General features: G+C 39.8%; 1 protein-coding gene across 1 annotated transcript in view; it reads right to left on the bottom strand.

Moving 5' to 3' along the window:
* prickle1a (prickle homolog 1a) overlaps window positions 1-13,907 on the bottom strand; it is an 80,692-nt gene that overhangs the window by 8,768 nt on the left and 58,017 nt on the right. Inside the window, 2 exon segments of the mRNA XM_034176094.1 lie at window positions 2,039-2,176; window positions 7,375-7,488. Coding sequence (XP_034031985.1) covers window positions 2,039-2,176; window positions 7,375-7,488 — 252 coding nt within the window.

Genomic DNA, 13,907 nt, shown 5'->3' with positions numbered 1-13,907 from the left:
ATTTAGATATATGTACCTTAGTATACACTACTATAGTTCTACCTTAGAACTGGAATATATTATAGAAGACATACCTTACTGAATTTTCATGTCCTGTTATTGCACGGGTCTTGGGCAGGGGGTTGGACCTCCCTCAAATGCCCACGGGGACTAATAAGGAAAGGATTTTGCGAAATAAGGTCCGCCTTTGTCACGCCTATGTTTCTGTTTCTGTCTATTCTTCGGGGGTTCTGGAAGAGCGGATCTTATCTGTGAGAGACGTTCTCCAGGACCCAATCCTGATTTTTTCACTGTGACTTTGAATAAATTTAGTGTGGTATAGTTCGAGTTTGTACTTTGGTCAATATACATAAAGAACTAGGAGAAATAGCATTTTTTCTGGGAATGACTCAACATACAGGTGTCAGTGTGGAGAACCACAGGGGGACGAAGACAGTTCTGTGGTGTGGTGGCTGCAGCAGTGTATGAGAACAAACACATGTTCCCAGATGTGACCTTGAACCAAACTTTCAATCATTCATTCATTTTCATCCACATATCCAGGTATGTGTCATACTGAAAGCAGACCAAGTAGAGCATCCCACACTTCCCTATCCTCAGCCACATCTTTCAACTCTTCCTGCGGTCTCCCCAAGCTTAAGGGTGATTCTTTAACTACGGGCACTACTGGCCTTGTAAATGTAATTTCCACCACACCATTGCCTTACAATATAAAGCGCCTTGGGGCAACTGTTTGTTGTGATTTGGCGCTATATACATGTGCTCTGATGTCACTGTTTATCTCCATAGAAACTACCCACACAATCTTTCATACAAACTGTTTAGGGACATTACAGTGTTGTGGTGGAAATTACGGCAATAGTGTGGGACAACTACATTTTGTTAAAAAAAAATCACAACAGTTGTATGACATTGAATACCCCAATTATGTTTTGATTATTTTACTGATATTTTATTCAGAGATATTTTAAAACATTAGAAAAAACGTTTCTTTACCATTCATTTTTATCATTGAAGATCAAAAGTCTGGGTGTGGGACAAGCACAAAACGGCAATATTTGCATATAATGATGCTGAAAAAGGTGAAAAAGTCACCATAGACTACTAGAACAAATTTCTTAACACACTTTCATTGTAAAGATAACTATAAAAGTGTGAAATTTCCCCTTTTTTCTGTTTTTCATACAATATGATCAAAGGACATAATAAGTGCCCGTAGTCTAAGAATCACCCTTAAGTTGGTCAATTTTTGACATTTTGGTGTATATTTCAGTAATAACCAGCAGGTGACTGGCAAATTGTACACTATCTTCCTTTTTGATCCAGTGCATCAGCACTGATGTCCCCAACAATGGGAAAAGGCCAAGGGGACACCTTGGCTGCGGCAGAAAGATGGGTACTTTGGAGAGTTTGGCGATGGACCAGTTGTCTGCCTGGGTGATTGGCATCCAGGACCCAAGCAGTGTCATGGATGTGGCAATGGTCAACACCAGCAAATGCTCCTAGACCTGACCTACACTTACACACAGACAGGGCCAGAGAAACTAGTTCTTAGACCTTTCATTGTATTAATGATAGGTAGTATGCAGTTTGTTTACAGAGATCAGGGTTTGCATCAGGATCCATGCTGGAGGTGCTGTGGCAACCCTGAGCAACCAAAATAAAGATTTAAAGAGTCTGGAGGGGTGTCTGGGCAGTAAGGTTACAAGGTTTAAAAACAATACTTGTGTTAGAATACTTAAGAACTTACTTTTTGTGCGCACTCATTTAAAACTGACTAGATATCCAGCGAATTATGGAGCAAACCTGTTATTTACTGTTGCTGGTGAAAATGGAATACATCCTTAATTTCAAGTGTTTTCATATTGCTACTACTCCTATTGCACGGTATTCTTAAATTATATCCCTCACCCTTTCGGCCACACGGGATCCTTGTAAAGTTGCTTTGTTATGAGTTTTTTTTAATTGTGTGCCAAATAAACTCATTCATTCATTCATGATTAGAATGTCATGTTCTGCCAAAGGAAAAGAAACATACATGCTCACAAACAGTGTTCAGATGACTGCGGGGCAGTAGTTTCACAGCTCCCCTTCCCAGCGCCTCCTTCTTCCTTTGGGCACTGAACATGTGGAGCTCCTTCTTCTCCTCTTCACTAAGGGACTGGCAATAGCGCACCTGAGAAAGAAGGTACAGTTAAAAGAATAGAGACACGCTAAGGTTTACATGAACATCTCTGTGGTTTTGATAGTAGGATTTCTGAAAAGTACTGAATGACTTTTCATGAAAAGGTCAAGGTTTGAGCTGGTGGTGTAACCTTTAAAGTGTAGGATGTACCTGCAGAAAATGGTGGAACCACAAACAAAACCTTTAACAATAACTAGGATAGTTAACATTCCAGACAACTCAAAAATATCTGAATTCCAGCTTGAAAAAGTACACTGAAGGGCACTCAAAACCCAAAACTTAAAACACTGGAAAAATCATCAACCTCAAGAGGTTGTTTTGATGTAGTTAAAATGTCAGTGACCACGCAATAAGTAAATAATCAGCGAGCAGACAAAAGAATTTTTGCCCATCAGCTAATCAGCTGAAGGAGGATATTCATCATCATCTTGTCATCTGTTCTCCTGTCCATCTGTGTGTCTGTCATGACCGAAACACATTATTCCTTGAATGAACAAAGGGATGTTTATGATTTTGATATAAGTGATACATCTGGGGAAGGACCAGAGTTCTAATTTAGATTGGTAAACTTCACCTATTGTTTTAGAGAAAATTTAAACTTGGATAGTAATTTCATGAACACAGTATCAACTAAACCAACCGGCTAATATACTGTATGAGATGTTTATTACTCGAGCTCTTGGTAAAATAAATAAAATTGTACCTGCATTAATTGTAAATGTCCACCAGGTGGAGATATTGCTCCATTTCAAGAACCTTGCGAACAAGCTGGTGTGGGACACAACGATGAATCTGTTGCTTATAGTCTTAGACAGTATGTCAGTGATGCATGTTGGTGTAAAGAAGAAGCCCAATGCTGACTTTAAATCTACTTTTTCTGGGCAAATGGGTCACTAATCATTCACCATTCATAATTAACTTGACATTGTCAGAAGGGTTTTAAGTGCTCAGACCCATTATGTTGAAGTAAAAAGTATTGCAAATGCCATTGTGTGTTGACTGATGTACTGTAGTGCCTTTTGAGAAAAGCTTTCAGAAAATGCTTCACTCTAATGCAGCTAGAAGGGGTACTCAGAGTGTGTGTATTTTTTGGAGTTAAAGTCGTGTTTTTTTTTTTTCCTCACACTATAACATGAAGTGGCTGGCACTGCTTGAAATAGCAGATTCTCGAAAATCTCACTCCAGGGGTTCTAATTTCTTGTCTTCAATGCAAGTCACTGTAGCTCAGCAGAGAGCAGTGTTTATCTCATTATTACTTCTATTTTGTCTTTACATTTTTTAAATAGTTCACAATGGAAATAAGTGTTTTCACTTTCTTGTGTCATCCTTTTATTTTTTAATGTATTTACAATTATATTGTGCACTTACATTGAACTTACTAAATAAAATCAGGCACGCACACTTCTAATATATCAATGATTTACCGCATCCCTTGCTGGACTGGCGTGAGTCTAGGATGTAAATATCAATGTCTGTTGTTCAGTGTTATTAGCTAATATCTGCAGTTTCTCCAAAAATATACAGTAAGTCCAAATCAACGTTCCGTTTTAGCAGCGTTCATCCTTCACTCAAACTACATCAGCATACCAAATGTCATGTTGCCGTTAACATGCATGACAAGGATAGTGCATTTGATGTCTTCCCCCACTGTTGTGGGGTGTGTAAAAATAAATTGCACACACGCACACTTACTTTCATGTTTACACACCCACAAAAAGAGAGAAGGTGGTGGAAGGCATCAAATGCACTATCCTTCTCACTCATTGTAACAGCAACATGACACTTAACTAAACTGACTAAACCAATTGAACTACAAAAACACAATAAATCAATAACATTAACAACACTGTAAACTAACTAACATGAACCACAATAAGAGCATTTAAAACCCCCAAACCACGAACAGAAAATACAGAAAGTTGGTGTGACTTTTGCTCCAGTGTGACTTATGCTCTGGAAAATACAGTACTCCAAATATTCCCTTTGTATAACCATTTGACATTGACACAAACTTGCCTTTTTAACTGATTTTTCTCAAAATCACATGATTTTTTTCCAGTGCTGACCTGCATTGTCTCCATGTCTCCTGATGACACAAGACCAGTGGACACACTTTTTAACTGCATCTCAGATATCAAATCCTGGATGGCAGAAAACTTTCTCCAGCTCAACCAGGGCAAAACTGAAGTTTTAGTTATTGGTCCTGAAGCCCTGAGAAAAAAACTTTTACCAAAACTTGAGTCACTTTCTTTTAATTCATCTCCACAAGTGAGAAACTTGGGCGTAATTTTAGACTCTGAGCAGGATGGATTTTAAGGCTCTTTTAATGATTTTTAAATGTCTTAATGGTCTTGGCCCTTCTTATCTTTCAGAATTGCTTTTACCATATGAACCCTCACGCTCTCTGCGCTCCACCGGCAGCAGACTGTTAGTCATTCCCAAAGTCAGGACACTCACTCATGGCGAGGCGTCTTTTCAGTTTTACAGTCCTCGTCTCTGGAATAGTCTGCCGGAGGGGCTCAGGGCTGCAGAGAATGTTCAGGTTTTTATGAATAGGCTCAAGACTCAACTTTTTAGTTTAGCTTTTAATTAATGTTTATTTATCATTATTATCATTTAAATTGTTATTGCCTTTTATTCTTTTATTCTTCTAATGTGCGTGTGTGTGTGATGAGCGGTGGTGTGTATGACGTGGATCACGGGAGGTTTTTTTTTGTGGTTGAGATTTTTACGTGGGTCAATGGTAGTTCAAAGGTACTGTTTTTACTTTGTGAAACACTTTGTGTTGCATTTAATTGTATGAAAAGTGCTCTATAAATAAAATTTGATTAAGTTTTGATTGATTGATTCATTCATTCAATGTTTGCTTGAAATTAGATCAAAACTCATCATTTTCATCATTTTGTTCACATACACACACACACACACATACTGGTCCAAAAACAAAAATCTGTGAGCGTTACTCTTTGTGGATGCAATCAAAACAAAGATAAAATTTTTTAATGAGAATACATACAGTAAAACAAGCCAAATTTAATGGGTGTTAAGCTTTATTAATTTACATTATTTTTTTATGTCCACACACACACACACACACACACACACACATATATATATATATATATATATATATATATATATATATATATATATATAATATATAATATATATATACTGAATGCAGAGTAATTTAGGAGCTACAACCTGACAAAACACATCTCCTAAAAACACTATGTACCTAGTAAAGTGGCCAGCGAGCCAGTGAAGGTTAACTTTTAAGCACAGATAGTGATTAGTAAATGACAGTTTGTCCAGCTATTTGTCTGATTTACATTTAGTTTCAGGAGCTGAAATGCTTTACAGGACAGAAATGGGAATTACCAGCTGGGAAATTCCTACTTTGTCTGGAACGTAGCATTAGAGCGAGTTAATTGTGCTGGTTTTCTCAAAACGTGCAGATGTGGAGCTTGGCCTGAAATGGACAGCTTTGTATTTTGAGGTGGGTAGAGATGTAGCCAACCAAAAACCTTTAAAAGCTGGACTTTTCTAAAATGGGATTTGTATCTTTAATCTGTTGTGATCCAAATGAAAGCCTCCATGTCCTCACTAATAAAGGTCACAAACGTAGCGCAGTGTGAGAGGTGACACAGTGTAGGGGAAGCCAGGGCACAGTGGATCAGAAATGTTTTGTAGCAGCATAAACACATAATGCGTAGGTTTAAGTCATTCTATTGTGGATTTAATACAGCAAGTTATTGTTTATAAGGCTGTGTTATTTATGTCCCCCCAAGTGTAATTTACAGGTGTTTAAAATCGATTTGAAAATTTTTGATTCACTGTGTCCCTGCAATTCATGGGGCACAGTGAATCAACTTAGAATATAATGAAAAAACACATGATTATAAAGATTTCTTCAAAATTATTATATATATGCTGATGCATATACAAACTATAATCCAGCAAACCAGCTATGTAATGTGTGAGTGTCTTATATAGTGATATAAGTCCTTTAGAAACTATTATAAATACAACTGTCATAATTTCTGTTCAACGTGAAAGCAGTTGTTAATATACACAAATTATAGAAATAATTCATGGAAAAATATGTATAAGCTTCAACAAATAATATTTGTCATCCACTTGATACTGGGGCTTAGTAAATCACTTTCTAGACTGAGTCACTGTGCCCCAGGTGCATGTGACATACATGAGTCATGTTATCAAATAGCTGATAGTCTGGAGAAGACATAACACATGATCATCAGTTGGACGGGGTAGTCTTCTAACTAATAACAATTTTTTGGGCCACCTTTCCTCTGTTGTGAGAAATAAATACAAAGAAATTGACATCCACAAAATTTACTTTTGATAGAAAAAAATGACTTCACTTGCCACTTAGTTTTACCCTTAATGTATCCAAAACCAAAACACTAATTTATAAGGGGGATGTCTTTATGCATAAAAATATGGCATAACTGCTGCAAATATATATGTAGTTTTGCAGATATAGCTACTGATTCACTGTGCCCTGTGATTCACCGTACCTCGGTTTTGTGAACAAAGGTAACTCTTGACCCCAGCTTGCCCTTCCTACACCCCTCTGCACATCTCCACCCACCAGGGTCGATTGAGAGCCTCATTTTTACAACAGGTCTTTTTGATGTTTTCCAGAGTCTTAACAAGAAGCAAAGTAGACGTTTACACAAACAAGGCCTGTGTTTAGAGTGAAATCAAGAGGACGGGCAACAAAGGACGAGAGTCAGCCAGCTCGAGCTGTGGTGCCACTGTGGTGGTGGCATCATATAAAGCCTCTTTCAATCAGCGTGCCTCTCCTGCTGAGCGGCCCTCGTAAAAACCACTGCTATGACAGGAATCCAGCTGACGGGGGCTCCCAGCAAACATCATAAAATCATAAAGTCAAAAGTCGCATTGTGCCCACACGACATGGCTACAAGATTGGAGAACAAAAATCCCCCATTGTGATGTCAACGTGAATGCCAAGTGCCAACGGTAATGGGAGTGGCATGGGGATGATGAGGCTGTTAACACTGCGGTTTTAACAGGCAGGTAAAACTACGGCTCTTCAAACAACACGGTCAGCGAGCAGCCACAGCCACTGTGTCAATGAGACGACCATCTGAGATGATTTTTAAACCTGCATTTACCAACGCACGGAGTAACGTTTTTACCTCATTATCATGTGGTGGCAGCTGATAGAGGAGTTGTGTGATTCTGAACTTCTCTCCTGGACTGTTCACGTAGGGGATCTTATCCTCAGGCAGACAGGAGAAGTACAACTGGACCTGTGGGAGTCATGAAGATTAATCACATGAAAACCAGCTGACAGCCGGCCATTGTTGAAAACACAAGTCAAAATGCAAGGTTTGAAGTGGTGCTCTGAAAATCGAGTAATTACAAAAAAACCTTGACATTAATATCAGCAAGGCAATTTCCCAAAGTTTCCATCTCCATATAATATACACAAAGCCTGCTCAGAATTATCATGACTGATCTTTTTAAAAAATAAGAAAATAAATAAAAATGGAAGTATTGTTCCAAATCTCCTCATAACAAAGCATTGCTGTCAGTTTAAAAAAAACAACAACTTGGAAAAAACACATATGTGTTTCTTTTAACTGACTGCATATTTAATTTGGATAACCTCAGAGCACCCCCTGTGAGCTTTTTGATGCAACTACTTGTTGAATTGATGCAAGTATTTTTTTTTTTTTAATTTCAAAGTGTTTTCTGCATTTGCGAGTCTTAATAATCAAGCATGAAGTCAAAGGAATTTTCTCGAGGCACAAATCTAGGGAAGGGTAGAGAAACATTTCTGCTGCTTTAAAGGTCTCAATGAGCACAGTGGCCTTCATCATTCATAAATGGAAGAAGTTCAGATCCACCAGCCAAGGAGTGGTTTCAGGAAAACTCTGTGAATGTCCCCGAGTGGCAGACCTGAATCTGATTAAACATCTCTGGAGAGATCTGAAAATGGCTGTGCACCGACACTTCCCATCCAACCTGATGGAGCTTGAGAGGTACTACAAAGAGGAATGGACAAAAGTGCCCAAAGATGGGTGGACCAAGATTGGGGCATCATATTCAAGAAGACTTGAGGCTGCAATTACTGCCAAAGGTGCATCAACAAAGTACTGAGAAGAGTGTGAATATGTGTGTGATTTCTTAGATTTTTTTTTTTTTGTATTTTCAATAAATTTCCAAAAAAAAAACCCACAACTTTTGTTCATGTAGTCATTATGGGGTGTTGTGAGTAGAATTTTGAGGGAAAAAATGAATTACCTCCATTTTGGAATCAGGCTGTAACAGCAAAATGTGGAAAAACTGAATCACTGTGAATACTTTCCGGACGTACCATAGCTGATGAATTACCCAAACAGGGTAGTTGGCTCAGCAATGGTTTCCAGCACAGTGACATGCTGAGCGGTTACTGCTAATTAGTACTACCCTGATATCATTCCGGAAAGCCCACCAAGGTTTACGTCTCTCCCGTGCACCAGATTCGGGAGGACCCAGGTAGGAACAAGCTGCCACACCACAACATGGTTGCACTGTACCTTGTTTTGGTGAGGTGAAGCCCCTAAGTCTGTGGAAGTCAGTGGTTGCATTACACAACCAATGATGAGCTCAAAGTGTGGACCCAACAGCCACCTGCATCCCCCCTTGCAGCAATGCCAAGAGTCCAATGGTACAGCCACATCCTTCACCTCCCTCTTAAACATCCAAGCTGAGCCATGCTAGACTTTGATCCCCATTGGGCTTGCTAGAAATGGCCAAGAAGGATCCCCTGCTAAGAACCTTAGTATATGTAATATCATACTGGACCAACCACAACAACTGGCTCAGGATAGAACAAGATGGAAGGCCTCAGTAAACCTCCTTATCTCTATGCACCAAGTTCAAAAATATGATGCAAGTAAATAAGACACTTATGAAAACATCAATCTGAGCCTATCAAAACTAGATTACCATATTTTCTGGGCTATAAATCACTTTTTTTTATTAGTTTGGGAGGCCCTGTGACTTATACTCCAGTGTGACTTAATACACCGAAAACGTACAAGTTTGTTATTCATAACAGTATTAATACTGACTACTTTTATAGAACTTTCCCAAGAATCAAGGCACAAAACACAATAAACTGAAATAATAAAGGAATAATGCCAGTAATAAAAAATGCACTACAACAATGCACACAAATCACAAATTAAAGAGCTTCATAGCACAGAAAAAGGTGCGATGATATATGTTTTTTTTCCTTTTCAAGAGACATTTTTGACAGGTGCAACTTATACGCAGGAAATACGGTTATTCATTTGAAAAGGAACATTTCATGGAAACTGTGCATGTGAGAGATGACAATCTGTCCATCCCCACCTTTCAAAAGACAAGCATCTATCTGTTGCAGCCAGGTGAACCCTGGGCTTTCCATTGTCCTATTCCAGTCCCTGCTGTACTCAGCACTGAGGCACGTCTATGCTGGATCATGTCCAGGAGAAACATAGCACATGGCCAAGATACTGCAGCTGATGTTCTCTTACAATGCAAATGATACTCCTCATCTGAGTCTCCTTTAAGGCCCGGTCCCACTGGGGACAGGATTAGTTGAGCATGAATTGAGTATACAAATTTCGGGAATTCATTGTCATCTGCAACAAAATTGGCCAAAAATGACAAATTCCTCAGTATGAATTATGGATATATTAATAATGTATGGTGAATATATGATAAACAATCACGGATGTATCACGCATATATTGAGGAAACAGATCGGACGCATTGCGATTATTACAGAAGTATTATGGCTGTATTGAGAATGCATTGCACACGTGTTGCGGAAGAAGCGGTTGTATTATGCATGCGCGGCATCTGCAATGTGGTCATAAAAGAAGCGCACTTCGGCCTTTCGGCATCACTATTCACACCAACACCACAGCCTCTGGAGCAATTTCTGGACTTGGACAAGTTGATTGGTATGTTGTTGGACGGCAGCAACTATCACACTACGTCTTCGGGGATCCATAACTACATCTGTATGTCTCCACAGCTGGACTGGCAAGTATGTTGATTTCTGCCACATTTATATAGTACTTTGGGTTTATGTGAAGTGTTTGTTACGCATTCGCAAACTGTCTGCAAATCAGATGCAAGCAGATGTAATACAAAGCTTTATTCGTGGCCAATCTGTATGCAGTCGCTACAACTTATTTTAGTTTGTGATGTGGACGTGATATGCACGCTATATACCTGTATTACACACTGTCCCAGTCCACTGCCAAGCCACAGTACCCCCGTCAATTGCGGATATCAGCGGATAACGGCGGATATACAGCGCATAGATTATGTATTGCGTATGTAAGGCAGATGTCATCCACAACCAACATTTTATGCAGCTCAAAAATCCTGGCAAAGGAAAAATGTGCCTCTGCGGATAATTGCGGATGTGTGCAGATGTCGGCTGACTCATACAAGCTTGTTTCACAGATATTGTGGATGTTTATCGAATATAAACCAATTTTGTGTGCAATTCATACGCATATCTTCCTACGCAAATCTTCCTAAACGCCAGTGGGACCGGGCCTTTAGTAACCATTTGTTTGACACAAAATCATCCCAGCAGTATCCAAAGGAAACCTTAAAACAACTGCAGAATTTAATGTTGGATCCAGAACTGCTGATCTTGACGGAGGAATCAATCCACAGTTTTCAGGTGAATCACACCAATAGTTTCTGGATTATGTGAGTGGATGCAGCCCATATAGGAGCTCTGTTGCACACTTTCTTGGCTTTGGGGCACAGTGAGGCTTGTGAGGGTCAAAGGAGTTTAAGTTTGTTTTAATTCTCTCTCTATATTATTTTAATTGACCTGAAGGGGGTATTATGGGTGGGCAAGGTAGCAACCAGTCAAAGCACCTGTCCCTGTGGCCACTTTTGACCTTTGGGGCTGACCACTGAGACTAAAATTTATGGAGGGAAGCGTCATTACAGCCAACCAGATAAAGAGGTGGGATGTGCTTGTCTCATGTTTTGGTGTGTGGTGTGGGGTGTGGGGGGGGGGGGGGGCTTTCTGCAGCTTTGGTGTCTGGGGCAGTGGGAGTTAACAGCAATTACCCTGACAATCAACTCAACGTTTGCAGCCATAAATTATGCACATTTCAAGGAGCGCTATGGACCCCCGTACAGATCCCTCAGGGTTGCAGAATAGCCAGCTATCATCCAGACTGTGTTTCTTCACTGTATTGATGACTCATAATACACAGACCATTCAGGACAATGGCTGCTGTAAAGACATTACAGCTGAACCATGCATTTCCACACAAAAGACCATGCATGTCTGGGTTGGAAGGATCTCTGCTGCTACAAAACTCCTACCCTTCAACTCCCACTGCTTCCACAGAGAAATAAACAAGGAGTGAAACAGAAAGTCAGCCGCTTGAGGAAAGGGCCACATTAGGCTGGTTTAGGTGTAGAAATGACTGTTTGTGGAGTACAAGATTTGGTTAAAAGACTCAAGGCACCTTGACACTTGCACAAATTTGATCCCCGCACTGCGACGCAATTCGTCATGCCAACACGTCACACTTTGTCCCGCTTGATGCCACACTCTATAAAATAAAGCCTGTGCCATATCATTTTGTACCCGATGACACATTTGCTCTCAGAACTGACTGATGAAACCATTCTCTCATCGCTCCCAGAATCACAGAAAAATGATCTATAGCTACAGGTTGTCTCATGCTTGTCATGTGGGCGGAGAACACATTTGGAATCTTGTCTCAAAGGTAATTATTTCAAATCAAATCAAATCAATTTTATTTATATAGCGCCAAATCACAACAAACAGTTGCCCCAAGGCGCTTTATATTGTAAGGCAAGGCCATACAATAATTACAGAAAACCCCAACGGTCAAAACGACCCCCTGTGAGCAAGCACTTGGCAACAGTGGGAAGGAAAAACTCCCTTTTAACAGGAAGAAACCTCCAGCAGAACCAGCTCAGGGAGGGGCAGTCTTCTGCTGGGACTGGTTGGGGCTGAGGGAGAGAACCAGGAAAAAGACATGCTGTGAGGGGAGCAGAGATCGATCACTAATGATTAAATGCAGAGTGGTGCATACAGAGCAAAAAGAGAAAGAAACCACTCAGTGCATCATGGGAACCCCCCAGCAGTCTAAGTCCTATAGCAGCATAACTAAGGGATGGTTCAGGGTCACCTGATCCAGCCCTAACTATAAGCTTTAGCAAAAAGGAAAGTTTTAAGCCTAATCTTAAAAGTAGAGAGGGTGTCTGTCTGCCTGATCTGAATTGGGAGCTGGTTCCACAGGAGAGGAGCCTGAAAGCTGAAGGCTCTGCCTCCCATTCTACTCTTACAAACCCTAGGAACTACAAGTAAGCCTGCAGTCTGAGAGCGAAGCGCTCTATTGGGGTGATATGGTAGTATGAAGTCCCTAAGATAAGATGGGACCTGATTATTCAAAACCTTATAAGTAAGAAGTAGAATTTTAAATTCTATTCTAGAATTAACAGGAAGCCAATGAAGAGAGGCCAATATGGGTGAGATATGCTCTCTCCTTCTAGTCCCTGTTAGCACTCTAGCTGCAGCATTTTGAATTAACTGAAGGCTTTTCAGAGAACTTTAGGACAACCTGATAATAATGAATTACAATAGTCCAGCCTAGAGGAAATAAATGTTTGTTTAATATGCGCATTGAATGACATATCTGATCAAAAATGACTCCAAGATTTCTCACAGTATTACTAGAGGTCAGGGTAATGCCATCCAGAGTAAGGATCTGGTTAGACACCATTTTTCTAAGATTTGTGGGGCCAAGTACAATAACTTCAGTTTTATCTGAGTTTAAAAGCAGGAAATTAGAGGTCAACCATGTCTTTATGTCTGTATGACAATCCTGCAGTTTAGCTAATTGGTGTGTGTCCTCTGGCTTCAGGGATAGATAAAGCTGGGTATCATCTGCGTAACAATGAAAATTTAAGCAATGCCGTCTAATAATACTGCCTAAGGGAAACATGTATAAAGTGAATAAAATTGGTCCTAGCACAGAACCTTGTGGAACTCCATAATTAACCTTAGTCTGTGAAGAAGATTCCCCATTTACATGACAAATTGTAATCTATTAGATAATATGATTCAACCACCGCAGCGCAGTGCTTTTAATACTATGGCATGCTCTAATCTCTGTAATAAAATTTTATGGTCAACAGTATCAAAGCAGCACTGAGGTCTAACAGACAAGCACAGAGATGAGGTCCCACTGTCTGAGGCCATAAGAAGATCATTGTAACCTTCACTAATGCTGGTTTCTGTACTATGATGAATTCTAAACCTGACTGAAACTCTTCAAATAGACCATTCCTCTGCAGATGATCAGTTAGCTGTTTTACAACTACCCTTTCAAGAATTTTTGACGAGAAAAGGAAGGTTGTGAGATTGGCCTATAATTAGCTAGATAGCTGGGTCAAGTGATGGCTTTTTAAGTAATGGTTTAAATTACGGCCACCCTTAAAAGCCTGTGGTACATAAGCCAACTAATAAAGATAGATTGGATCATATTTAAGATCGAACCATTAATTAATGGTAGGGCTTCCTTGAGCAGCCTGGTAGGAATGGGGTCTAATAGACATGTTGATGGTTTTGGAGGAAGTAACTAATGAAAACAACTCAGACAGAACAATCGGAGAGAAAGAG

This window comes from Thalassophryne amazonica, chromosome 8 (genome assembly GCF_902500255.1).
Source record: "Thalassophryne amazonica chromosome 8, fThaAma1.1, whole genome shotgun sequence".
NCBI lineage: Eukaryota > Metazoa > Chordata > Actinopteri > Batrachoidiformes > Batrachoididae > Thalassophryne > Thalassophryne amazonica.
This window is presented reverse-complemented; position numbering and strand designations above follow the sequence as displayed.